General features: G+C 47.3%; 1 protein-coding gene across 1 annotated transcript in view; it reads right to left on the bottom strand.

Annotated features, from left to right (window-relative positions):
* The window catches only part of LOC138525817 (interferon-induced GTP-binding protein Mx1-like), a 1,137,278-nt gene that overhangs the window by 236,240 nt on the left and 874,392 nt on the right, over window positions 1-26,646 (bottom strand). The window contains exon 10 of the mRNA XM_069636045.1: window positions 25,852-25,928. Coding sequence (XP_069492146.1) covers window positions 25,852-25,928 — 77 coding nt within the window. The remainder of the gene's footprint in view (window positions 1-25,851; window positions 25,929-26,646) is intronic.

The raw sequence follows: 26,646 nt of genomic DNA, 5'->3' as shown, positions 1-26,646 counted from the left end.
TTCTGCCCAGCCCTGAGAGAAATAAAAACCAACATCCTAGGAGACGAGATCAACAAATATGAGTCAATGAAAGCAGAAGCTTGGTGGAAGGCGTTTACTGGGGGAGAAAAGATCTGTCACCCTGGCACTAGTTAAGCATTTAAAAGCTATCTTTGGCAAGATTGAAGATGAAAAAAACGCCATTCTGCTCGAGAATCCCTGTTTGAGGTATGGGGATTTTCGGGCAGAATGGTGCGCAAATGTGCGTTTTAGGCACAAATAATTCCATGAATAAGGGTGTAAGTTAGAGGAGCCTTAAAGGACAAAGGATCATGATAGGAGAGTCCCGATTCGGACTAACTTGATGCCAGTGGTTTTTGAGTATGAGATAACGTCAGCAACATCCACGGACATGACTTTTCTGTTTTTACTCGTTTGGGTCATCTTTTAAGGTTTTTTGATTTTCAGGTAAAAGGTTTTTCTTTCTTGTAAAACCAAAAACCTAAGCAAAATAAAAAGAAATTTAAAAAAGTGCCTGATCTTCTATTTGTAGCAGAAGAGAGAGCTGTTCTTGTGGCATTCTTCCGATTCGTGATAGGAGGTCGTGTGGTCTTCCCAGAAGCTCAACGCAGTACTCCTCCTTCATTATGCTTATAACACACTCGTCAGTATTACAGGCGGAAAACCACCAAACTTGGAATGAGGCCCTTATAGATTGTTATATTATGAGGGCCAGATCCCACTTTTGCAATGTTGTTCCTATAAATAAATTGTTTGATAGTGTGCAGGGAAAAGGGGAAAGGTGAACCACTTTGTCCTTTAATATTTGCCATGAAATACCTATGTCCACACTATCAAAAGTAAATATATTATGTGAGGGATATACCTTTATTGCTGGGCACAGTGACATGCTGAATAGATGGGAGTACCATGTTTGCTGTGCCAGCGTTGGTGCGATGAGTATCATTGTCAGGTGTTCTTGGTGCATTTTGTGTACTATCCTTTTTAACATAGGTGTCAGAAGAAAATCATAAGCAAATATCTCTGACCAAATGATTAATAGTTCATTCCCTAGAGATCCCATCTGCGCATACCGTGGACACGTAATCTTGTCATTTGCATTTTCCATGATTGCGAAAATGTCTGTTGTTGGAGGACCTTATTGTGCAAAAATGTGTTTCAGTATTTTTAGCTCCCCATCGTTTTTAGGTTTCTAAAATCTGCTTAGCCTGTCAGCGAGACAGTTGTGGTCCCCGGGAACGTGTTGAGCTCGAACGTACATGTTCCTTAGGAGACACCACTTCCATAAAGTTTGTGAAAGTTTGGACAACTCTTGAGAGTCTATTCCACGATGTTTGTTGATGTAAAACATGGGAATTGTGTTGTCTGTTGCAATGAAAATGTTTTTCCCCTGCAACAGTTTTTGAAAAGATTGCAGCGCCATATTGACTGCAATAGTTTGAGCATGTTTATGTGACTTCTCATTTGCAGTGCTGACCATTTCCTTTGAGTGGTGAGGTGTTGGAAATGAAAACCCTAACCTGTTAATGATCCATTTGGTGTAATGGTTATGTGTATTTGTGGGTTGGCAAAAGGATGCCCTTTATTCAAGTTTTCTTTTGTACACCGCCTATGTGCTAAGACCAGTGCATGCAAGACCTCCACTAGATCGTCCCAATCACCTACTGCCTGCGAACACTTGCTTTGGCAGCCATTGCTGCCTTGGGCGCATGCTGAGTCTTGCATGTGTAAGGATGAAAATACATGCTGTCATCATGCCGAGCAGACCTATTACCTTTCTGGCTGTTATCTGATGACCGACTGAGTAACAAAGGATTTGTCCCAGGATGGATTGTACCCTGTAGTGAGAAGGAACTAGTGCCAGTTGGGTGTTTAACATTATCCCCAGAAAGTATTTTCTTTGGCTTGAAAACAGGCTGGATTTTCTTTACTGATTGAGAATTCTAGACTATGTTGTAGGTTTATTGTGGCCTGTATGTGAAGAAGACATTGTTGAGGGCTCCTCTCTGCTATCAACCAGTTGTCTAGATAAGGGTAATCTGGAATGCCCTTTCTGTGAAGATGTGCTGCCACTGATGCCAGTGCTTTCTTGATTTCTTGTGGATTTCTACAAGGCAGTATGTTGAATTGGTAATGTGTTTGTTCTAGCTTGAAACAAAGATACTTTTGATGACCATCAAGGAACATTGAAATATGAAAGCATGCATCTTTCCTATCCGGTGCGGCCAGAGAGACACTACTCTCGCGAAAACGATGACTTCCTGTAATGTGGTCATTCTGAACTTTTGTGGCTTTACATATCTGTTTGCTGGGTTTAAGCCCAGTACTGGTCTGTTGTCCTGTCTTTTTTGGGAACAAGGATGTACAGTGAATAAATAGCCCTGTTTACCTATGATTGAGGCGTCTCCTCTATGGCTCCCTGAAGGAATTGTAAGGGGTGTTTTGTTTTAACACTGTGTTCGAGGAAATGCAAAGTCAAGTCTATAAATCTTCAGGTTCACTATGTCACTGGGAGGATTAGGGGGAGAGGTAATGTGCGTCATGGTTTCTCAACAAGGGACCCATTTTCCTGCAAAACTACATCTCAATAGTCTTGCCTGGCCTCAAGATGGCCGTCACAGTGTTTCTTCATAGCCCCCTTTTTGTTTCCCAAGTGGGTCACCAGAGTATCAGCCCAGGACCTCAAAAAACCCAGGCATCCTTTCCTCCCTCCAGAGAAAGCTGCATCTTGCCCACTGTCACCCACCCAAGTCTCTTCTACCACAGTCAGAAGGATGTGAAGATCTCAAGTCTCTGCAGTGCGCCTCCTGACTCAGAGAGGAGCGAATGGTGCGTGTGACACCTCATTCCTTGGGGGATTTCCCTGCTTTGCCGACTCAAGGACCTTTCCTCCTGGTCTCCATCTGCTCCAGTGCCTTTCCCGTTTTACTCCAGTTTAGTTATCCCGATATGCGGGTTCTTGTGTGGCTCGCCTCCTATTTTTGCCTGGATCTCCACAAAGGTGCACCATTCATGAGCTCCACCAGGCCATGCCCCTGCTATTTAATTATTATTTTTTGTTTTGTTTTATTTGAATTCAATTGATTTAACAATTTTTACAAAACTGATCAATGCCCTTGCAGTCCGTTATTGTTGATGTATATCGTTCTTGACTTTTGTTTCGGATTTCCCAAGTCTCTTATTTGAAGATTAGATTATTTCCAGTTATAGCTTTTGGGATGCACTTGTCTCATTCACTTTGCGTTTTTCCCTGATGTGACAAGATGTCTCAGATCATGGAGACTGTCGCTATGACCCATGAAGTTTTTTTGCCATTCATCAGGGCTCTCCAAATGTCTCTTTCTTCCAATGTCCTGTTATTTTCCATTAAAGGCCGTAGGTGTCTTCTTCCTATTAAACCTACACCCTTACACATTGTTAGTAGGTGTTTTAAAGTCTCCGGTACACTACCATTGTCACAAAATCTGCATTCATTTCCTTCAGATTTCCCACGAATTGCATTTATTTAATTTGTTTCTATTTGGTTTAGCCTCATCCTCATAAATGTCTCCCTGTACAGGCTGTCTGGAAATTTTTGCAAATAGCTCCGTAACTGGTTTAATTTCGTGCTGCCCCCAGGCAGATCTCTTGCGAGACTACTGGGTGCGGCTGTCTCCAAAGTCGTGATCCAGTCCTTTTCCAGGAGTTTTTTGTTGGATTGTGAATCAGTACTTCTTGCGGACAGCATATAACTTCTAAGATCACTCTCCTGTCCTTTGTCCAGTTTGTCAGTGTCTTATTTTGGTATACTTTGGCTTCATCGGACAGGGTCTTGAAGATGCGATGGGTCTCAGGCATCAAGATCTTTCTGAACAGTGCCAGGTGGTTCCATTCTGTCAACGTCACCAGGGATGAGAGACTCAATTCTCTTCAGATGTGAGTTATGGGCTTTGATTTTGATAGATTTAGCGTTCTTCGCCAGAGCAGACCTTACACTTTGGCCCATGTTGCGGCCGGTAATTTCGGTATTGCTTCCATGCCGTAAATCAATGCTGGCACAACTTTACCTCTAAAAAGTTTATTAGCGCCAACGTTGAGAATTTTCCATATTTTTTGTCCATTATCCTGGCCTGTGTTGATAACATTTTTGCTTCTTGGACTGGTGTCTCTGAGGCATTGTTGTTAAATGGCACTCCCAGGTATTTATATCTATCGACTGACTGACTATTCTGTGCCGAGCTTCCATGTGAAATTTGTTCTTCGTTTCCGGCGATGTATTATATCATCAGCATATAAAAGTTTGGGGACCTTGATTTTTCCCACTGGTGGAGGGGAGATTCTGAGTAGAGGTTCGAAGTCTGCCATATCTGATATCTAGAAATTGTAGATTGCCGGGGCCAAGGGGCACCCCTGTTTTACTCCACGATGGGTCGGGATTTCTGATGACAAAAGGCCCTTCCTTGTTAATCGCACTCTGATGGTGGTTTCTTTGTGGAGTTCAATTAGTGGGTCCATGATGTTAGACGCACAATCTTTAGCCACTAGTTTTTGCCACAGTAGCTTATGATTTACCCTATATCAAAGGCCTGTACTAGGTCCACGAAGGCGATGAAAAGCTTTTTTCCCTGATTTAATGCATTTCCTTTCAGAACGCTCAGCAATAAGATGTTCGCCTGCGTTCCCACATTCCTCACAAAACCTGTCTGAAAGGGATCCAGCCAGTTGTATTTGGCTGTCCACTGTCGCAGTTTATCCAACAGGAAGGTGGCAACATTTTTCCCTATGACATCAAGTAGAGAAATGGGACGATAGTTCCTTGCGTCTAGGTTTATTTTCTTTTTTAAAGATCGGAACTATCGTTGCTGACTTGAAGGATTTTGGAATTCGCTGTTGCGATACTCTCCTAAATACCTTTCTGATGAATTTAGCCTATTCCTCAGGGTGCCTTTTGAGCATTTGATTAGTTATTCCATCCAAAAAAGGTGCTCTGGACTCGTTCAGTTTCTTGACTTTTTCTAATATGTCCTCGAACAATTGGTTCAGGATTCCACCCCTTCTTTGATCTAGCAGGGATTGGGTATGTAATGGTGTCATCCTCTTTGAAAAGTTTAAAGAACAGGTCTTCCATCTCTCTTCCCCTACATGGGTGGTTTAATTAGAGCCCAGAAGTCTTTCGAGTTTTGATTTGCCAAAGCCCTGAGCATGTTCTCCGAGTCATTTTGTAGTAGAGTTCTTCTCCTGTTTCTTATCCAAAGTTTTTAAACTGTAGTGGCTATTTGAGCTTTTTCTTTTAGCCTCTCACATCCTGATTTTAAAGCAACTCTTTTCAATCTGTGTACCTCCTTTCCCTTGTTCACAAGAACTTTATCATAGATGTGGCGTTTTGTCATGTCCAGATTTGTTCCACCCCTCCTTTCTATGGCGAAACAGTCAAAAAGAGGTCTGTTATTTACCTCTAGGTTTGCAACAGTGTGCCCGTTGTCCTCAGTCCACCCTGTATTAGGCACTAGTAAGCTGTCGGATTTCTCCGGCTCAGATTTTTAGGCGGTTCCCTCTGTTGTTAGATTCCACTTCGATCTCCATACTTTAATTCTCGACGTGGCTTGACACCCCACCTGCCATTCTGCCGTGAGTAGGTTATGATCACTATTAGTAGTTTTGATGATTTCGAACCGTGTTATGATCAAGTAGAGGTCTCTCTTGGCGAACATATAGTCTAGGTTTGCCGAGATTTCTCGTCTTTCCAATGTTGGTACAATAATGTTTGACTTGGGGTTTGTTCGTTCCAACATTAACATATCTCTTGAATGCATCAATGTCTTCATCCATAGGTTGCCTCTGATGTGGCCTACCCCGTTCGTCATTTCCAGGTTCCCTTGTCTTGTTGAACACTTGCCGTTAAGGTCCCTACAAATTAAGATATGGTCTACTGCATTTTCTAGGATTGCATTGTCCATAATACTTGTTGCTGTATAAAAAAAGACATTTGTGGTGACTTTCTGGTTCCAGTAGCAAGTCATGATCAGTACAGTACTGGCCTTGGTCTTGCCTGTTTCCCTAGATAGCATATGCAAATTAACCAGTACTGCCAAAATGAGGCGTTGGCGTGCAGGACCGGGCCTGCCGACATACCTCAGCCTGCTACCAGGCCGATTAATAGTCTAGACGTTGGGCGTCCCTTGCTCCCTCTTTTTGCCGGGGCGACTGACAGTTCATAGCCATCCAAGCTGGGTTTCTTCAATAACCATGTCTCTTGGAGGCAGATTATGTCGTAATTGCCAAGGTTCACGTCACTTTGTGTGGTTAGATGCATGAAACCCCTTGTGTTCCAGGATGCAAATGTGATGGTTTCCTTCCCTTGTCCTTGGGTTTTTCCGTCTGTGCCCGCTTCAGTTTCCTGGAACACACTAATGGGCTGCTATGAGTTTCGTTGATTCGTAAGGGCACTGGAAACCCATCTCCTGTCTTCAAAACCGTTGCGTTACTGCTTCCTCTTTGTTTCTTTGGTTTATATCTCTGCCTGTTATAGAGGTCTTCTTAAGTCCTATTCTTGGTGTTTCTTCTGTCTGAGAGTTCCGTCGGAGTTCATCTGGGGAGTCCCCGCGATATTGCATGTTATGTCCCCATTTATTTGTAGATAATTCATCTGATTTTCTTTGTCGTTTAAAGGTTTATGTTTTTGTAACGTAACGGGCCCTGTGGCTTTCGGTTTCGCTCTCTCCTTCATCTGACCAATGTCCGTTATGTTTTATATTTTGGGCCGAATCCTGTTTTTCTTCATTATGTTTGTTTCTGTATCTTCGGGTTTCAGCGCTGTTTCGATCTCCTGCGGCCTGATTGTTCCTTTGTGTGTGTGCTATTTCTTTTTGTTGCATCCATGCTGCCCTGTTTCTTTGCGTCACATTATCCTTCGTATAAGGTGTTTTATGCTCACTAAACTATCTTACCGGTCGGATTCTTGACTCTGTTCGCGTACTGACCCCGCTCATGCCCCTTTCTTCAGTGGTTGATTCTCTTAAGTCATATTCCAGCCTCTGCAGTTTTCCGGCCTTGCTCAATTGCAGACTTTTGATCACCGGCAAAGTTATATGGAGATATATATTGTCTGTCCGGTTACTTTGGGCAAACACAATTATTTTTAGTTCCTCAAGGTGTAGGAGCCCTGAATTCAATGTGTGCCCAACGAAATTCATCGTGGTTTTTCTATTCAAAACCAGCCTATCCCCCTTATCTAAGATTCTTTCTATTTTAAGGGTCCTAGTTGCTCTACCTTTATGTCAGAACATTGCCAGTTCTCTTGTATGGGATACATTACTCACCGTAATCGTATTTCTGATGCTTGTATCTGCTTAGATTCACATGCTGTGCATAGGCTGACATCTAGTGGAAGCTGCGGAGTATTACAGTTTGTTTTTCGAAACTCGAAAAAGGGCGTCGGCACAGGGTGTGCCAGTAATACTATCCCTAGTGTGACGTCCACTGTACCCATGATCCCTCACGCGTCTAGGACCCTCAGATTGTTTTTTTTCTGACATGAGGTAGCATGAGGAGTAGCGCGAGTACAGATAATCCAAGCAGATAGATAGAAAGGTAAGACTACAAGCATCCATGCACCTTCTCTCAGAGGGGAGGAAGCGTGGGTCGCATGTGAATCTAAGCAGATACAAGCATAAGAAATCCGATTACGGTGAGTAATGTATCCCTTCTGAGGCTTGTGGAATCTGCTTAGATTACATGCTGTGCATAGATTAGCGAGCAGTAGATGAAGGAGGTGGGATGTGAGAAGGGTCATGAGCAAATAAATGTCTTAGAACCGCTTGTCCCACTTGTGTATCTGTCTTGGAATGAGTGTCAATGCAGTAGTGCTGAGTAAAAGTGTGAATAGAGCTCCAGGTAGCTGCTTTGCAAATGGTGTCAAGGGGTACATTTGCAATGAAAGCCAGAGTGGTCCCAATGCCTCTTGTAGAGTGGGCCCTAGGCGTGAAAGGCAGAGTTTTTTCAGAAAGTGAGTAACACAGCTGGATACAGTTAATAATCCACTTAGAGATGGCACCTTTAGAGACGTGCTCCCCCCCTCTCTGCCTGTAGCTACGGAGACAAACAGCTGATCTGTTTTCCTTAGCGGTCTGATCTTGTTTACATAGTAGAGGACCACCCTACGCACATCTACTGTGTGTAGTTTCACTTCAGCCGAGCTTTGTGGGTCTTGGAAGAAAGCCAGAAGCTCGATGGACTGGTTCACGTGGAATTTTGAAATAAACTTAGGTGAGAATCTAGGGTGTGTGCGTAAAACCAGTTTATCTTTATGGACAGTAAAGAAGGGATCTTGCACTGACAGAGCCTGAATTTCACTGACTCTTCTTATAGATGCAATTGCTACTAAGAAGGCCGTTTTGTAAGTCAGGTGTTTGAGACTGCTTTTGTGCATGGGCTCGAATGGGGGGCCCATGAGCTTAGATAGCACCACGTTAAGGCCCCATCCAGGTGGTGGGTTTGAAATAGGAGGGTGAAGTCTCTTTACTCCTTCCATGAAGGCTTTAACTACTGGTACTTTCCACCACAACACCTTCTTATTGGAAGTGGTGTATGCTGACAGCGCTGCCAGGTGTACCTTCAGTGAGTTAAAAACCAGTTCTGCATCCAGCAGGTGTAGCATGTATATAGTGGAAGGAGTGCAATCAACTGGGTTGATGTGTTTATTCTGGCACCAGATAACGAATCTCTTCCATTATCAAAGTAGCAGTGCCTCGTGTTAGGTTTCCTAGATTCCTTTAGGATGTACATACACCTCTGTGATAATTTGAGATGTCCGAACTCTATGACGTCAGGAGCCATGCTGCCAGGTTCATTGAGTTGTGTTGAGGATGCACTGTTTGACCTTGGTGCTGGGACAGTAGGTTGTACCAGCCCGGAAGTTTGATGGGTTCGCACACCACCAATCTGCGTAAGTGTGGGAACCACAGTTGTCTTGCCCACATGGGAGCAACTAGGACGAGCGTCATCGATTCTCTGTTCATCTGGTTGACCACCTTCCTGATTAGAGGAGTTGGTGGAAAGGCGTACGCAAACATCCCTGACCAGTTCATCCACAGGGCGTTCCCCTGGGAGTCTGGTTGGGGGAACCTGGATGCAAATCCTGGGCATTGTCTGTTTTCTCTTGTGGCAAATAGGTCTATAGTGGGGAAACCCCACTGAGAGAAGATATCTTCTACGACTTCTCTGTGTAGACACCACTCGTGTTCCTCTGGGAGGGGGTCTCTGCTCAGAGCATCCGCTAGGGAATTGAGATCCCCTGGAACATGTTGCGATGACAGGAAGATGTTCCGTCTGAGTGCCCATATCCAGATTTTCTGGGCAAGCTTGGACAGATTTGGCGACCGAGTCCCTCCTTACTTGTTCAGGTAGAACATGGCTGTAGTGCTGTCCGTCCGGATTTGCACTGACAGATTTAACAGGTAGGGCTCGAATGCCTGAAGTGCTCTGAATACTGCCAGAAGCTCTAACAGGTTGATGTGATTCTTGGCGACTGAGTGCGACCAGAGACCCAGAGCTGTGTGGTGGAGATGGTGAGCTCCCCACCCCGTCAGGTATGCATCGGTTGTGACTACCGCCTGTATCTTGGGATCGTAAAAGGGTTTCCCCTTGGACAGATTCTCTCTTGTCCACCAGTGAAGGCTTTGTACAAGTGTTGGCGAAACGACCACTAGATCGTCCCACTGACCACTTGCCTGAGAACACTGTCTCGCCAACCATTCCTGCATGGGACGCATGCGCAGGCACGCGTGGGGGACCAGGTAAATACATGACGCCATCATGCCCAGCAAACGCATTGCTTTGCGTACCGTTATCTGGCGACCGGACTGATATTGCAGAATTTGCAGCAGTATATTCCAAATTCTTTCCTCGTAAGGAAAGGTCAACCCCTCTTGAGTGTCTAGGATAGCTCCTAGGAATTGTTTGGATGTGCTTGGCACCAGACTTGACTTTTTCTCGTTTATTGAGAAGCCCAATTCGAAGAGGAGGTTGATTGTCCTTTGAATGTTTGCTCTGCAAATTACTGGGGTCTCCCCCGTGATGAGCCAGTCGTCCAGGTAAGGGTACACCAGGATTGCCTCCCTGCGTAGGTGTGCTGCCGCCACCGCCAGTACCTTGGTGAATACCCTTGGAGCCGAAGCTATCCCGAAGGGCAGTACCTTGAACTGGTAGTGCCGACTGTCCACCTTGAAGCGCAAGTACTTTCTGTGCGCTGGGAACAAGGAAATATGAAAATAGGCATCTTTCATGTCCAATGTTGCCATGTAATTCCCCTTTTTTAGGAGGGGGATTACCTCATGGACAGTAGTCATGCAAAACTTTTGGGGCTTGACATACTTGTTTGCAGGCCGTAAGTCCAATACTGGGCGCATTGTCAAATCTTTTTTTGGCACAAGGAAGTAAGTTGAATAAATACCCTTGTTTACCTGGTGTCCCGGGACGAGTTCTATCGCCTCCTTTGCTAGCAGATTGACAATCTCCTCGAGGAGGATCTTCTGGTGGTCCAAAGAATGTATTTTTTGTTGTGGAGGATGGTTTCGGGGACGCTCTAATAGTTCTATGCAGTTGGAAATGCGTCCCCCTACTGGGGTTGGGTGAGAAGGGACCCTGAACGGAGCGTCACTGTTTTGGTGGAGGCGTGCCGCCTCCTCTACTGGGGCTGTCTCTACCTTTCCCACGTCCTCTTTTATTACCCCTGCCGTAACCCTGGGTAGACTGTTGGTTATTATTGCTCCACGGTGTACCCTGCCCCTGGGAATAATTAGATCCTCTCTGGGAATTTTGGCCGCGTGGGCGACGAAAATTGTCATTCCCTCTCTGATAAGGGGGTTTTTATTGGTTAGTTGGCCTAGGGATTTGAGTGTTTCATACTCGTCCTTGGCATTTTTCAGCGCGTCCTCGACCGCCTTACCAAACAACAGATCCGGCTCCACCGGTTTATCTAACAATGATGCTTGGGTTTCAGCTTTGAATCCAGACTGCCGTAACCAAGCGTGTCTCTTGTTAACAGTTCCTTCTGCTATCAACCTGCCGGCGTTATCCGCGGCATCAAAGGTTGCTTTTAAAATGCAACCGGACACGGCTCTTCCCTCTGCCGAAACTCTTTAAGGATACTGGGGCAGAGTCTATGAGTGCCGCGACTTCTTCCCACTGATGGCACTTGTAGCTGGCCAACAGGGTGGTGGAGTTGGCCATCCTTGCCTGGTAGGCGGAAGTGGAGGCTACTTTCCTGCCCAAACCATACAGTTTCTTGCTCTCCTTGTCGGGAGGAGCTTCGGACGATGACAAGGGTGTTCCAGCCCTATTACGGGTATTTGTAACAACCAGGGAGTCCGGCTTCAGATGCCCCCTTATATACAGTGGGTCTGATTGGGCTGCCCTAAAAGTTTCTCAACCCTGGGGTTCACTGCCCTGGTGAGGTTAGGATTTACGAGTGAAGGGTCTATTCTTCTCTGAATAGACTTCAGGGTAGGGATGGCCTGAGCAACAGGCCTCCTTTCTCCCACTAACTCCTCGGCGAAGTCCCTCTCCTCTTGAGCACCCTGGGTGTCAATGTGGAAATGTTCAGCTGCTCGAGAGAACTTCATTCAGGAGAGGTTGGTTGTCGACAGGGGATTCGGTAACCAGGGGTTCCTTCTCTACCGGGGAATCTACTCTGTAGGTTTCCGGGTCTTCGTCATCCTCTTCTTGGTCCTCATCATCCCCATAGTAGCCCGTACCAGTTTGTTCTTCCAACATGCCCAAATCTGGATCCTCACAAAAGGATGTCTCTCCTTGATACTGAGAGTAGGGCTGTACATAGAAGGGGTCCGAAGGTCGTGTTGGTGTTTCAAACCGGGACTTTTTACTTGGAGGTATAGGATCCTTAGAGCCAGAGGGTGCTGACCCGTCGGGAGTATAAGAGGGAAAGTGTTCAGGGTTTTTTGCGTAAAAATCTGCCAATGATGACATCCTTGACATGACTTTGTCTATGTCATCACCAGACCATTCTCTAGAACTGGGAATGACTTTCTGGAAGTTTCTCTGACTTATCCTGACTAGACTTGGAGGTCTGAGCAGGGGTCTTTGTGATAGCAGAAGACTTGGACTTGTCTGTCTGTTTATGAGGAGTGGAGTGTTTTACAGGTGTGGAAGTAGGCAGAGGCTGCTTCCTTTGTTGTTTTTCCCCCTCCCCTGGCGTCGCGGTTCGGGGGTAGTGTCCCTATCCTTCGAGCGTGGAGGTAGGGGCTCGGTAGCCGCCGTAACGCGGTCGGCGGGCGAAGACTCCTGGAGTGCGGTCTGGGGATGGAAGTCGGCTTCGTCCTCCGACGATCGAACTTCCATTACCATAGGGAGCGAGGCACTCTTGGCAACAGTGGATGATTGCCTGGAGTCATGCGGCGATCTTGATCGAGAGCACCCAGAGGACGCCGATTCGGACCGCTCTCTATGTGCCTCTTTCCGAGAACTCGACGTGCGCGTCGAGTCCCGGTTGTACTTCATGTGTTTTGTGGAAGTGTTGTGGGAAGCGCTTGTGTCGCCGGGGGTCTTCCCTATAGCCACCCTGCCGGACGAACGTCCGAGGTCGGGGACTTGCGCTCGGCTGTCTTTCGACGCCATAATGCCCTTGCCGTCCAAAAGCACGGCGTTGCTGCCATCGCTGAAGGCGCCCTCCGCTGCCATGGCCTCTTGACGCCTGGCATGGTGGGCCCAACGCTTGATCCAACGGTCCTTAAGTGTTTTGGGTTTAAACCTATTACACGCTCTGCAGTTCGCCTCGGAGTGGTCCCTCAGCAAGCAGAGATTGCACGTGGCGTGCCTGTCGACCCAAGGGTACTTGCGGTTGCACTTGGGGCAGAATTGGAAAGGGGTACCCTCCATACGCACCTTGTGGCAGCAGGCTTGTAAGTGTAGGAATATTTAAGAATGTACCTATATACCAAAAGGGTGTAGAGTATGTCCACCCCCCACTCTCCCTACTTGCAGGGCAGAGGCCAGCGGCCTTACGAGGCCCAAATCCGTCGTGCAGCTGTCGATGGTCGAATTCTTCTCCGGGCCGGCGTCGAGTGTGGAAGTTCGGTGACTCGACGTTGGGGTGGAGAAATGGGTATATTTAACAATATTTAGCAAAAGTATGGCTAAGGCCAGGGAACTCCGTGAAATGCTTCCGACCAGTATTGCAGAAAAAAACAATCTGAGGGTCCTAGACGCGTGAGGGATCATGGGTACAGTGGACGTCACACTGGGGATAGTATTACTGGCATGCCCTGTGTCGACGCCCTTTTTCGAGTTTCAAAAACAAACTGTAATACTCCGCAGCTTCCACTAGATGTCGGCCTATGCACAGCATGTGATCTAAGCAGATTCCACAAGCCTCAGATGTATAGTTTCTCCTATTGGCCTTGTCCTGACCTTTTCTTATTTATTGCCTCTCTCGCTGATGATATATGTACCCCTATTGTTTCGGGGTGTGTTTGAGACACTTTCGTCATCGTGAATCAGAGTCTCTTTTGATCTAGGTCTTGTCCTAAGATCTTGCCTTTTATTATCTTTCTGTGGGACCTTTCTCGCCATTTGGTTTGTGTTTTCTTATCTTAAGTCTTCTGGTTGTGAGAATCTTTGTTTTCTTGGGAACTTATTATCCCTTTGGGGGCGTGGCTATGAGAGCCATGTAGGAGGACGCGTTCCAGTGGAGCTCCCGAGATCCTGCATAGATCCGGGCAAATTTGTGCGGTGTGACTGCTTATTGAACACCGACGATACGCATGCTGGCGTGTGAAGGTGCGAACTATGCACTGTGGACTTTTGGAGGACATAGAAGTTACGGCGACGGAGATCGGAATGGATAAGTCGACAGACGCCGAGGACAAAGGACGACCCAAAATGGCCGACACAGGCCCGAGACGAGTATAGAAAGGAGTTGCGAGAAGATCTAACGAGGCTAGCACGCGGTGCACCCACTTCTCACTCGAGTGACCTGTGCATCCTCAAAACCATGTCGAGCAAGACAGTGCGACCCAAGGCGAAACAGCCCACATTGGACGACTTCACCAAGACGTCCCCGAGCCCGGACACCACCAAGAACAAAGATGCGTCGACTGCGAGCGGCGCGACACCTTCGTGCTCTAACCAAGAAATCTTGGCGGCGATTGTGGATCTGAGGGCAGCCTGGGAGTCGAAACTAGAACTGGCTGTCACCGAATTAAAAACGGCACTGGACCTCAAAGTTGGGGAGGTACAAGAAGATGTTAATCTGCAACGACAGGACGTCAGGGCCCTAGCAGAGCGTACAGAGTCCCTGGAAAAGGAAGTTGGCCCGAACACGGCAGACTGTGCCACCCACAAGGCAGACCTGCACGCCCTAATCCAAAGGGTGGGCAATCTAGAAAGTAGAGCTGAGGAGGCGGAAGGGCGAGCCCGTCGCAACAACATCCGCATCGTGGGCCTACCGGAGGGGACGGAGGGCCGTGACCCTACTGATTTTGTCGAGACCATGTTATGCAGGAGATACCCGGAGGGGCCTTATCCCAAGGCTTTGCAGTAGAGAGGGCGCACAGAGCTTTAACGAGGAGGCCGCCTCCCGGGAACCCGCCTAGGCCTATCATTGCCAAAATTCTTAACTACCGCGACCGGGAAAGGATACTGGAACATTTTCGAAAAGGAGGCACGATCACGAGAGGAGCGGCAAACATCACGGCGTATCCAGATTATACTTTAACTGTGCAGCGGAGCCGCATGAACTTTGGGACTGTGAAGCGGAGGCTGAGGGAGGCGGGTTACAAATATATGTTGCTTTACCCTGCAAAACTGAAGGTTATACATGCGCACAAAACTTTATTTTTTGAGACCCCGGAAGACGCTATGGGGTGGCTCGATACACAGGGATGCCCCCAGGAATCGGAGGATCGGCCTAGAAAGGACTCGGAGGAGCTGCGGAAGGCGTAAAATGGCGTTGCAAGATGACGCGACTCACGGAACTTGATTATAGTCGGTTCGAAGCCTTCGGTAGAGAAGGTCAGATGATTGCACTGTTTGTCTTGAACACTGGGATTATTACTGAACGGGAGCCCTATGGAGCGATACTCTTTCCCCACGATAGCTTTGGTTAGGTGGCCATTAGGGCGACCTTACCCTACTGGGCTCCGCGCACCGATCGGTGCCTGTGGAGCTAGATGTGGGGGTGCCTGAGCTCTGTTGTTGAAGCTGGGCAGCAGTTGGGGTGTGTGGTGTTGGGGAAAGGGCGGGTGGGGGGGGAAGAGAGTTGGGCTTTGTTGCGTGTGTAGTTAGTTGGGGTTTGAGCTTATTCGCGGAGTTGCTGGAGTGGGACGCCTTCTGTGCCACGCGAACCGCCGGAGGTTTCTGCAAATGGGGTAGGAAGACACATAATTGCCATGGGAGACCTTAAGATTGCCACCTGGAATGTTCGGGGACTCAATAATTACCTGAAAAGAAATAAAGTCATGTTGTACCTTAAGCGACAGAGGATCGACATTGCTCTGTTACAAGAAACGCATCTGACCCAACATAAATTAGATCTTGTAGGGAAAAAGTGGGGTGGCACGGTGGTAGGCTCCCCGTACTCGGCCTATGCCAGGGGAGTGCTGATCTGGGTGGCTCCGCACGTCCCGCTTAGAATTATACGGGAGGTGGTGGACACAGAGGGTAGGCTGGTAATGCTGAGGGCTCTGATAGAGAATAGAGGACTGTGTATTGTCAACACATATGCCCCCAACCAGAATACTGCTGCATATTTCAGGACTTTATGCACACGCCTGGGCTCGTGCGCAGGGGAAGCGATTATTTGGGGAGGGGACTTCAACTGTGTTCTCGACCCAAAGATGGACAGGTCCGACAGTAAAGTGGACAGGCCCACCCCGGCGGCTAGAGCTTTAAGTGTACTATTGGACGACTTTGGACTGGATGATGTCTGGAGATTGAAACACCCCACCGCCTTGCAGTACTCCCATTACTCTGCCCCTCAACACTTGCATACGAGATTAGACTATTTCTTTGCCACGCCGGAAGTGGTGACAGCGACCACTCAGATCGAATATAGAGCGAAGGTCCTGTCGGACCACTCGCCCTTGGTGATGGCCTGGCAATATGGCCGCCCCAGAGGGCGGATAACAACATGGCGCCTTCGGGCGGAGGCGCTTAGAGACTCGGTATTCAGGGAGGACATCAGAGAGGCGATTACGCGGTACTTCGAGGAGAACACGGGCAGTGTAGATTCGGCTAGCACACTCTGGGAGGCCTTCAAGATAGTGTTGAGGGGCGACGCCATTTCCAAATCAAAGGGCCTGCAGGGGGGGGGGGGTCCTGGCTGAGCTGGGGGAAGTGGAGAGAGAATTGGAGCGTGAATGCAGCAGGGCGGGGGGGGACGCAGACTTAGTACTTGAATTGCAACAACGATGCTCGGAGCTTTGGGAGCGGCTCTGTAACCTCAACTACAGAAAATACGTGGAGAGGCAGCATGCAAGTGGTGACAAAACCGGTCGCCTTCTAGCATGGCTCTACAAGAGGGAAACCCCTAGGGCCCCGATCATGATGATAGACAGGGAGAATGGGGAGGAAGCTCACACTCAGGAAGGGGTTAACGAGGCCTTCTTAGTTTATTATAAAGCGCTGTATGAGGACAAAGGGGAAGAAAATCTGGATGAGATCAGGGACACATTGGAAGACATGGAACTACCTAGGATCAGTGCAGAAGAAAGGGAGGCGCTAGATGACCCCATTACACTGGACGAACTAGTGGAGGTAGTGAAACGGCTGCCCACCTGCAAGACCCCGGGTACAGATGGACTCCCGAGTGAGTTCTATAAAACATATAGCGCAGAGTTACTCCCCCCTATGCTGGAGATGTTTAATGAATCGTTTGAGAAGGGCCGGCTACCGGATACGCTCGGAAAATCGCTAATCGTGCCGCTCCCTAAGCCTAACAAGCCGAGACAATACTGTGGGTCGTATAGGCCGCTGTCGATGTTGAACCAGGACAGTAAGATCCTGACAGCGGTTCTGGCGGATAGGCTACGCAAGGTCATCAACAAACTGATACACCCGGATCAGACAGGCTATGTCCCTGGTAGGAATATAACCCATAACCATAGACGGCTCCACCGGGTGATCGAAGAGGGGAACAGAAGTGATGAAGAAATGGCAGTGGTTTCCTTAGACGCAGTCAAGGCGTTTGACTCGGTGAGGTGGCCATGGCTGTTTGCGGTCATGGGGGAATACGGGTTTGGGCCAGGTTATATTAGATGGGTGAAACTGCTGTATGGCCAACCAACGGCTAGAGTGCGCACGGGATCTGTGATATCCGATAAGTGGCGCCTTGGTAGGGGCACTAGGCAGGGATGTCCCTGGTCCCCGATGCTATACATACTGGCCCTGGAAACCTTAGCGGTATACCTTAGACAGCAATATGACCTGGTGGGCATCGAGGTGGTGGGAGAGAGTCATTTGATATCCCTATATGCCGATGACTTGTTACTGTACCTAAAATATCCGGAAGAGAACCTCCAGTATGTTTTGGGGGTTATGGAGAAGTATGCCGAATTGTCCGGCATAGCGGTTAATCCCGGCAAGTCGAGCATGTTCCCCTTAGGGTGTTATGCGGGAGTCCCCACGGAACGCTTACCGGTGCTACCCGTGCCTTGGGCAACCGAGTCTTTCCGATACCTCGGAATTGATGTATATCATACTGTGGAAAATGAACATTTGCACAATACTGTGGCTGCGGTGGATAAAATTCGTGCATCTATGCGGTTTTGGGAGAAGCTGCCGCTGGCAATGATGGGGCGGGGAGCGTTGCTCAAAATGGTTGTCCTGCCTAGACTGTTGCATTTTTTTGGTAATATACCACACCTGATACCCAGGAAGTTCTTTATCAAACTCGACAGTATGTGTAGGGACTTCCTGTGGCACGGCACCCGCAACAGAGTGGCACTGTGGAAGCTGCAAAACTTCCATGATAAAGGAGGAATCAAACTACCGCACTTCGAGGCCTATTATGTAGCAAGCCAATTGCAATATGTTACTAAATGGCTCTCGGATGAGGAAACTCCCGAGTCTAGGTTGGTTGGGAAAGACTGTGCCCCGTTTTACTTGAAAGAGATCATCTTGGTCCCCAGACAGGACTTAAATGTTCGCCCTGGTATGCTGCTACTTGGGTGGAGAATGTGGCGTAGGGCGTGTCGACTGCTGGAAAGCCCGGACCCGTGTTCGCCACAGGTGCCATTGGTCGCCTTGGCTGCAAGGGATAGCCAACTCAGGAAAACAATCAGAACATACTGGGAATCGGTAGGGCTGGCCACGTTGGGGGATATATGGCAAGAAGGGGCCATCAAGGAATTTGTAGACCTAAGAGAGGAAACTGGGTTACATGGGGGCCAATATGTTACGTACCTTAGGTTAGTACAGATTATCCGAAAAACTTGGCCTGAGACGGTGCTAGCGGAGGATCCGGACGCCCTGATTGACACGATATACGATATAACAGAGGGCGGACACGAGATTTCTAGATTATATGAGGAGATGATGTCCCGGGTAGGGAAGGATCTGATGGATTTGAGACTGGACTGGGAAACGGAGGTGGGGACACAGATGTCTGACGGGATGTGGGAACGGGCTATGGGATATCATAAGAAAGTGTCCAGAAATGCTAGACTACAGCAAATACAGTTATATATTACGCATAGAGCGTACATGACCCCCAAGAGGATAGCCAAGTTTGCGAACACGGGCAGACAAGCGTGTCCGAAATGTAATGAGGAGGACGTGGACATGACGCATATGTTCTGGTCCTGTCCAGTGATTGAAATCTTTTGGGGAGAAGTGTCACGGAAACTAGCAGACAAAGGGGTCCCGATAAGCATTGACACGGCCTGGGCTTGCCTCGTAGGGGGGTTCCCCAGACCGAAGAACACCAGACATCTCGGGAAACTGAGAGACCTGGCATACATACTCGCCAAAAGGAGGATAGCCATGAGCTGGAAGCAATGCCATAAACCCAAGATAGAGGTGTGGTGGAGGGATCTGCAGAAATGGGCGGAAGCCGAAACTACAGTCTGGCAGGAAGCATGCAGTAACTGCGGGGAGGAGGATGTGGGCAGCCTGGTAGCCTGGAGGTTGTTAGTCACTGGACTGTTTGGTGTGGAAGGGGACCCTGCAGCTTCGGAAGAGGATAACACCCGGCCACACCAGGTCGATGCAGAACTACACTGTTGATAAGCTCTTGGGGGCGAGGGGGGAGTGTAGTGTTGTGTTTTAGTAAATGTCAACGATCTTATTGTACATAATGATACAAGTTTGGTTTGTACTGTTTTATCTAAAATAAAAATTATTTTAAAAAAATAAAATAAAATAAAACTTATTATCCCTTTGTACTTTTACACATCTTTCTTGAATCTTTTGGACAACTGGTGAGGCTTCTTCATAATGCACTCGCCTCATGTACTGGTTTCTCGGCGGCGGTGAGTTCTCCGTAAAGCGTACTTTTTTCTTTCGATCTGCCCCTGCCAGTAATTCGGGCTCAGAAGATTCGATTGAATAGTGACTCAAGTTCATCAAGTTGTTTATACTATCCTCTTCTTCCTTGTGTTCCAGCAAGGTTTGACCGTCTATATTGTTTTTTGCATTTTTTGCACCCAGTCGTCGAGTCCCTTTAAATATCTTCCTTTGTTGGAATATTGGTGCTACTTATTTTTCCTTTCTATCTGGTAACAGCATTTGATCCTTTCTCTTTTGGCGTTTTGGGGTGGAGGGAGTTTGCTACGTTTTTGTCTTGCGGGGTTTCTTCCGATTTCTGCCCGGATTTACAAGGGACTCCTTTGTCTTGCAGTCCCAGGATTCTCTGGGCCGGTCGTGCCTCTTGTTCCTGTGACTTCACAACATCAGTGGTCCCGTTCGTTTGTGCTTTGTTTTGCCCATACGTCTTTTACTTCCCGCCAAGGTTAGCTGTTTGGCCGGCCTTTATTACCTTCCTCACGTTAGGAGTCCTCATGGTATGATTTTCACTTGCTGTTTTCACTATTTGACCTCTTTTCTACTCCATGCACCTCTCCTTTCTGACCTTCCGTTTTTTCTTTTCCTCTGTTTGAATTCCTATTGTGGTGACACTTTTTTTAACTAGTACACTAGGGATAAGGAGGGAGGCTTACAGTTATCTGGACTTTGTGGCCGAGTTGCCATTGTCCCTTGCTCTCTCGTGTTGGATTTCCAGGCTTCTGTTTAGTATGTAACCATCCAAATGTGTCAATTTATTGTGCATGAGTGCCGTCATGGTGGTGTGATCCTTGTGAGTTTCATTCATGGATTCATGCAGCTTTCCAAAAGTGGCTAGGGCGATTGTCACTGCCGACATTATGGCAAAGATGTCTATTTTTTTTGTTGGAGACTGTTTTCCTGGCGTCTGTTGCATATCGTTTGGATTTTGGGTCTGTCGGGGAGTTGATGAGTTCTGATATTTTAAAGGCATAGAGACAATTGTCTCTTGCTGGGCCTTCAAACTAGTAAAACTTATTGGGTCGTTCAGCTTCTTACATGGTCTCTGTTCTACTGGCCTTACTGACTTGTTCCCTGTTTTTTTTTTCCATTTCCTTCGTCTCCATGGACCCCAATTTATGAGCCCTGTCTTCTTTATTTTGGCTTTGGCCTTCCAATTTTTGTGTTTTACTCTGAGCGTCTTCCTTTGTGGGACGTGTTTTTTCTACGATGTGCCCTTTATCAAACATTTTTCTCATGATAGGTTGAGATGTCTCTGTTGGCATCTTCCCTACAGCGTGTCCCAAAAGTGTTGTGCTTGTCGATAGTGCCGGGGACATTTTTGGCTTGCCAAAGTGACAACTTATTGGGGTCGAAGAGTTACCCCATAACGCAGACTCAACTGGTTTAGCGGGTCCTGGCGGGTTGACTGGTGATTTTCAGCTCCAGCCCTTCCAGCATTACCGCGTCAGACAGTTCACATGTGTTAGCCTCTACTCATTGAAAAAATGTCTCCAGCACTTTGATGTTCAGATGTTTTGTTGCACAGAATGTTCTCGGTTGCAGCACTTTTGCCGTTTTTGCCCATTTTTTAATGTTTTGTGGGCACGTTGTTTTGTTGGATTTCTAGCCCCTGTTGTTACACTTGATTGCTTAATGGTTCTCGTCTTTATCTTTGCTGATTTCCCCTCACTTGCTTCACATGATTTCAACTCGCACTTGCTTGGGCTTGTTCATTTTCACTGTTTTCTGTGCCTATTTCACGGGGCACCTTTGTGTAGCTCTGTGTATATGTGCCTCTTTCACTTGTATGATGTCTTTTAAGGCCTTCAAGCTTGTCATACAGTGTGTTGAAAATATTTTCGTTCTCGTCCAATATACTGTTCTCTGATGACTCAGTTACGTAGCCCTTGTATGAGTCATCTGATTTGTATTGAGGACTTGTTAAGTCTTTCGTGGCTGTAACTGGGTGTAAATCTAATTGGGATTTCAAGGTTGGGTTCGCAATTGCCTTTGTGTTTTGAGTGTTTGTGACTGTATTTAAAGGCATTTCGGTATTTTCCATATTTTTCTTATTTGCTCCCTCTTTCATAGGTGTCAGACTTTTTCATGAGCTTCCTTTTCGACCCCCTGCTTGACAGGCTCCCCTTCAATAGTTACTCCGTCCACCTTGCATTGCATAATTGTATCCCCCGTGGACGATTGCGAAAGGGGCCGCACTTTCGATCCACCCCCCCAATTCCGGATTAAACACGATTTGATCGCAACCCTCCGATGTTAGTTCTCTACCACCACAGGTCATCGCCCCCCTGGTCGGAGCAAGGTCTGTGTTCGTGAGGGCACCCCCAAGGATCACCGGGCTGCGGGACGCAAGCATTGTATGTGAGGTATGTGGGGATCGAAGCGGGGGAACCGGGGGAGAGTTGTTTAAGTCAATAGGGTACCGCTTACCTATTTCTTCATTTTCTTTGGCTGCAATGCTCGTCAACCTATTCTGATGTGTGTCTGCATCCAGAGCTGATTTTGTCCTTATTCTCGGTTGCAAGCAGTGGGAAGTTGTCGATCGCTCTTCTCCTATACATCGGCCACTTCGAAGCGGTCTTCCTTCGTGTTCGGACGGATAGGGTTGCACAGCCAGGGAAGCCATACCAGCCAGACTGCACGACTGCTCCACCTCATCGTCAACTCTGCGGCCAAGGTAGGGTTTTAAGGAATCCGGCCACAAGCACAGTAGAGAGGGCAGAAAGACTTGCTCAATCAGAACGTGTGAACACTGCACGACTGCTCCACCCCAGAAACAGCTCTGCGGCCCAGGTAGGGTTTTAAGTAATCCACCCACAAGCACAGTAAAGAGGACAGAAAGACTTGCTCGATCAGTACTTGTGAACACTGCACGACTGCTCCACCTCAGCGACTTTCTAATTATGGATCATACGTCGACAGTGGGTTTGTTTGCCAAAGCATTTTCCTGCAGAATCCACCTTCACTATGTTCCTAGAATTTAAAACAAGCACTGGCAATGCCAACAGTTTGGGCTATTGTGTAGGCATGGGAAAGCCAATACCCTAGTGGAATTAACTGCCCATTGATAGTAGCAGGTACAAAATGGTGCAAGTACCTGGGTATCTAACAGCTGTGCCTGGCAAATGACTAATACTTTTACCCAAGCCAAGACTGTTGGGTTTACCAAAGCTTGTTTTAACAGGATTTGAGTGAAGCACACGCATAGTGCTTATAAATCGAGTGGCTGAAGGCAGACCTGGTTAAGACATTTCTATTACATCAGTAGCACATTTACTGCTCCAATTAAGTCATTATCTCTCAGAAGACTGCTTTGAAAAAACACTGGTGGGCACTTTGAGTGCAAAGTCTGAGGGTAAGACTTGATTAAAACAAGCTCAAAGAGTTCCCATGAGGAGGTGTTTTGGGCACTGAGGGGCAAGAAATCCGTGGGAATGGCCATAGGGATTACCATGACCATTGGCAAATAATGGGTGGGCAAACAACACCTACAAGGTTTGTGCCCCTCCTCATACGCCCTTCCACCCCATCTGTACTTTAATGCAATAGTTTCAGGTTATAGATGGCGCTTCTACCTAACAGCCCAAACTTAAAAACAACTCACAGGGGGGCGTGACTTGGATCGCCAACAAAGCGGACACTTCAATGAGAGCTCTGTGTAAGCTCCGAGCTGATAGCGCTATTCATACTGGTTGGAGCCATAGCAGCGAACTACAAGCAGCGGCTGAGGAAGCGGAATGCCTGGGGATCAAATTGCTCGACCTAGGGGGAAAATTGGCACCCACAAGTGCTGTTAGACCCGAAGGAAGACCAAGCCTACCCCCACCAGCAGTCCACGAGATGGGGGCCGCCACATGAGGCGCAAAGAGAAACTGGGTCCTCCCGGAGAGCCGCCTGCAGCAAGGCCCGATGACCCACCAGGAAGAGGGAATGAAGCAGAGCCTCCGTTCCTAACTTAGCTTGAGGCGGCGGTGAGCAGAAGGGTGAAGTGGAGAATCACGGAATTTAGAAATTGTAGGACGGAAATTTTGTCCAAACTAGAGGGCCTCGATAACTGGACGGGGGAGATGGAACAAAGGGTCAGCGAAACGGAAGAACAGACCCTGGACAACACAGCTCAGCTGGCGGCGCTACAGAGGAAAGTCCAAGCCCTGGAGGAAAATAACGAGGACATGGCGCTCAAATAAGACGACATTTAAAATAGGGCCTGTAGGAACAACGTCCGTATTCGAGGAATACCAACAGCAATCATGGACCAAGTCCTACAAGCCTACGTGGGCGACCTCTTCCAAACTCTCCTCCCAGAATGCGACAAATCTATGTTGCTGCTAGACCGCACCCACAGGCTGTGAAGCCGCAGGAGACCCACGATGACTGCCCCCCAAGATGTAATCACCCGGGTCCATTTCTTCTCCACAAAGCAAGACATTATGACTGCCAGCCGCATACAGGGAGACCTAAATTACCAAGGGGCTCCAATACAAATCTAACATGACCTGGCATCGGCAACAGTATAAATGCGTTGGGCTCTGAGACCCCTGGCAACATTTCTTCAAGACCGGAAAATAAAATACCGCTGGCTCTTTCCGGAAACCCCCCACTTCACCTTTGAAGGCCAGTTACGCACAATCAACTAATTGGAGGAGGCTGAGGGCATTTTGACAGGAGGTCCTTCAACCCCAGACGAAGACCTTACGAACCCATCTCCGAAGTACCAGCGAAACTCCTGGCCCACAGTGTCACATTGGGGGAAAACAAAACACTCACCACTCAAATCATGAACAATCGCCCCAGTCTCAACCGCAGAAATCCTAACACTAAAGAACCCCAACACCACCAGCTTTGGCTCCCCAAGATAAAAAAAGGAATGCTCAAAGTTTACACGGTTCACCCCGGCCCTAAGAGTGCACTCACTCACCGGCCCACTGGCCGACGGGCCCAATTGGAACTTGTTCATCACCACTTAAAAAGGTTGTTACAAGTTCACAAAAGTTAAAAACCCTGGTCGTGACAAAAAGACAAGACTACAGTATAAAATGGCATTGGAAAACCGCCAGAACCCAGCTCCCTCTCGCTCAATCGATAAAACGGACCCTCACGAGATGTCCCGCCTCATCAGAAGCTCTGCTTTGTAACCTTCAAAGTTAGAGGTTTGAATACGCCCAGAAAACGCAAATCAAACCTGCAACGCCTCAGTGACCTATCAGGCTCAGTAATGTTCATCCAAGAGACCCACCTGGTCCCAACTGACTTTCACCGTCTAAGGAGCAAAGCCTTCCCAAAACAATATCTGGTGACCAGCGGCTCCAAAAAAGGGGGCACAGCAATTTTACTGGCTAAAGGCATCCCATTCACAGAACTGGAAGCCCCCAAGAGTCCCGAAGGCTGCTACATCACTGTTAAAGGAAAGCTGTTTGGCCAACTCTGCACCTTGCTCTCAGTCTACACCCCCTACGACAGGAGGAGTAGAGGCGATGTCAGTAAATGTAGTACAAGGTCGAGCGTGCAACTTGTGTCTGCTGCGGTGTCTGCTTTGATAAGACAATTGGCCTTCTCATTATAACAGAGTTGGCCTCGCCATCCTTGTTTTGATCACGCTCGGGTCAGAGGGGTGCACATCACATAACGGTCAAGACTCATTTTTGTAGCGGTGTACCTGTGCACCAATCATGTATTAGTATTCAATAGTGATGTTGTAGTGGACCACATGTATAGGGGAAAGGGCTTAGATAAGGTGTGGCCAATCGGTGAGGGACTACAGGGGTATATTAGTCTGTCATATAGGTGATAACCAATGAGGGTGGTGAGATGCCTTTGTAACCTATGTAGGGTAATGTGCGTTTTTCCGCTATATAACCTGCAACTTCTTCGTCGTGATGAGCTTTGTGTCCATTCGGTTCTACAGGACCGCATGAGACTTTTTGCATACAATAAACCGTGTTTTTCATTGCAAAACTGTGCAGTGGTTAGTTGGCCTTCAGATTATTTTTGTCGAACGGGTTTTGGGTCTTGTCTTTCTTTACACTTTTTCACAATCATATCTAGATCTGTATAACCCATAAATTACCAAAAACCTGCAATCACGTGCAGACCTGAATGTTAAGATCTAAAATTAGTCGTAATGTGGAATGGCTCTCCCTTTATTAAAAAAAACACTGACAGCGCCATGGAAAAATGCCCTCAATGCATAGTAAAAACACATTTGGTACCTGAAAAAAACAAATATTAGGCTAAAAGATTTCCAGATACTGAACAACTAATTTAACATACACCGTACCAAATGGAAAACCTTGCTTGGACACTACATTCCATGCTACCTAATGCTGTCTGAAAGAATCAATGAATTTGAATCCTTACCTTGGCAGCTTTCTGTAGGTTTCGTAAGTAATGAAAATGCCGTGAAGCAATATCATTGAATCCTGTTTGTACAATATCTAAATAAAATAGGTGGGGGGGACACAAATCATAGACATTTAAGTGCACAATAAAATGAAAGCATCAGAGGGCATAATACAGTCATAACAAACCTGCACTGTTGACATGATAGCACTGTGCTAAAATTGTATACGTGCAATCCAAGATATTGCTTTATATTTGTCACAGAGGTTTGCTCAGCACGTCAGCTGGACTGGGTGAGTACATTCAGCCCCTGGCAAGGTGACAACGCTTATTTAGTAGTTTGATGTTTTGTAGTGGGCACTCCTGCTTGTATTCTAAAGGGTGTACATCACCCCCTAAAACATCACCAACCATTAATACTAAATATACCCTAGATGCCCATTTCAGACCTATAACATTGCTAAAAGACATTAAAACAAATACGTATTTTTGGTGTGTCCAATACTAACTTTAATGGTCTGCAAACCCGCCAACCCTGTCTTCCCTCTGCAATAATTACAAGGTATGTGGGGTTCAAGTAAGCAATTATGGCACCTTTACAATGTATTTTGAGATGGTTATATGCGTGGCTGTAATCTACTGTTTGCAGACCCATTACATCAGCCATAGACAAGAATAAAGTATTGTGTGTACTACCGTGAACAGACGGCTTTTTGCTTCATCTTTCATGAAAAAGAAGCACACAGCCCAGCAACAGCTGAATATCACTTAGCACGCGGAAGCTATGACAGCTGAGCTTTCTGTTTCACAGAT

Source organism: Ambystoma mexicanum, chromosome 7p, assembly GCF_040938575.1.
Source record: "Ambystoma mexicanum isolate Mex_15411 chromosome 7p, UKY_AmexF1_1, whole genome shotgun sequence".
NCBI lineage: Eukaryota > Metazoa > Chordata > Amphibia > Caudata > Ambystomatidae > Ambystoma > Ambystoma mexicanum.
This window is presented reverse-complemented; position numbering and strand designations above follow the sequence as displayed.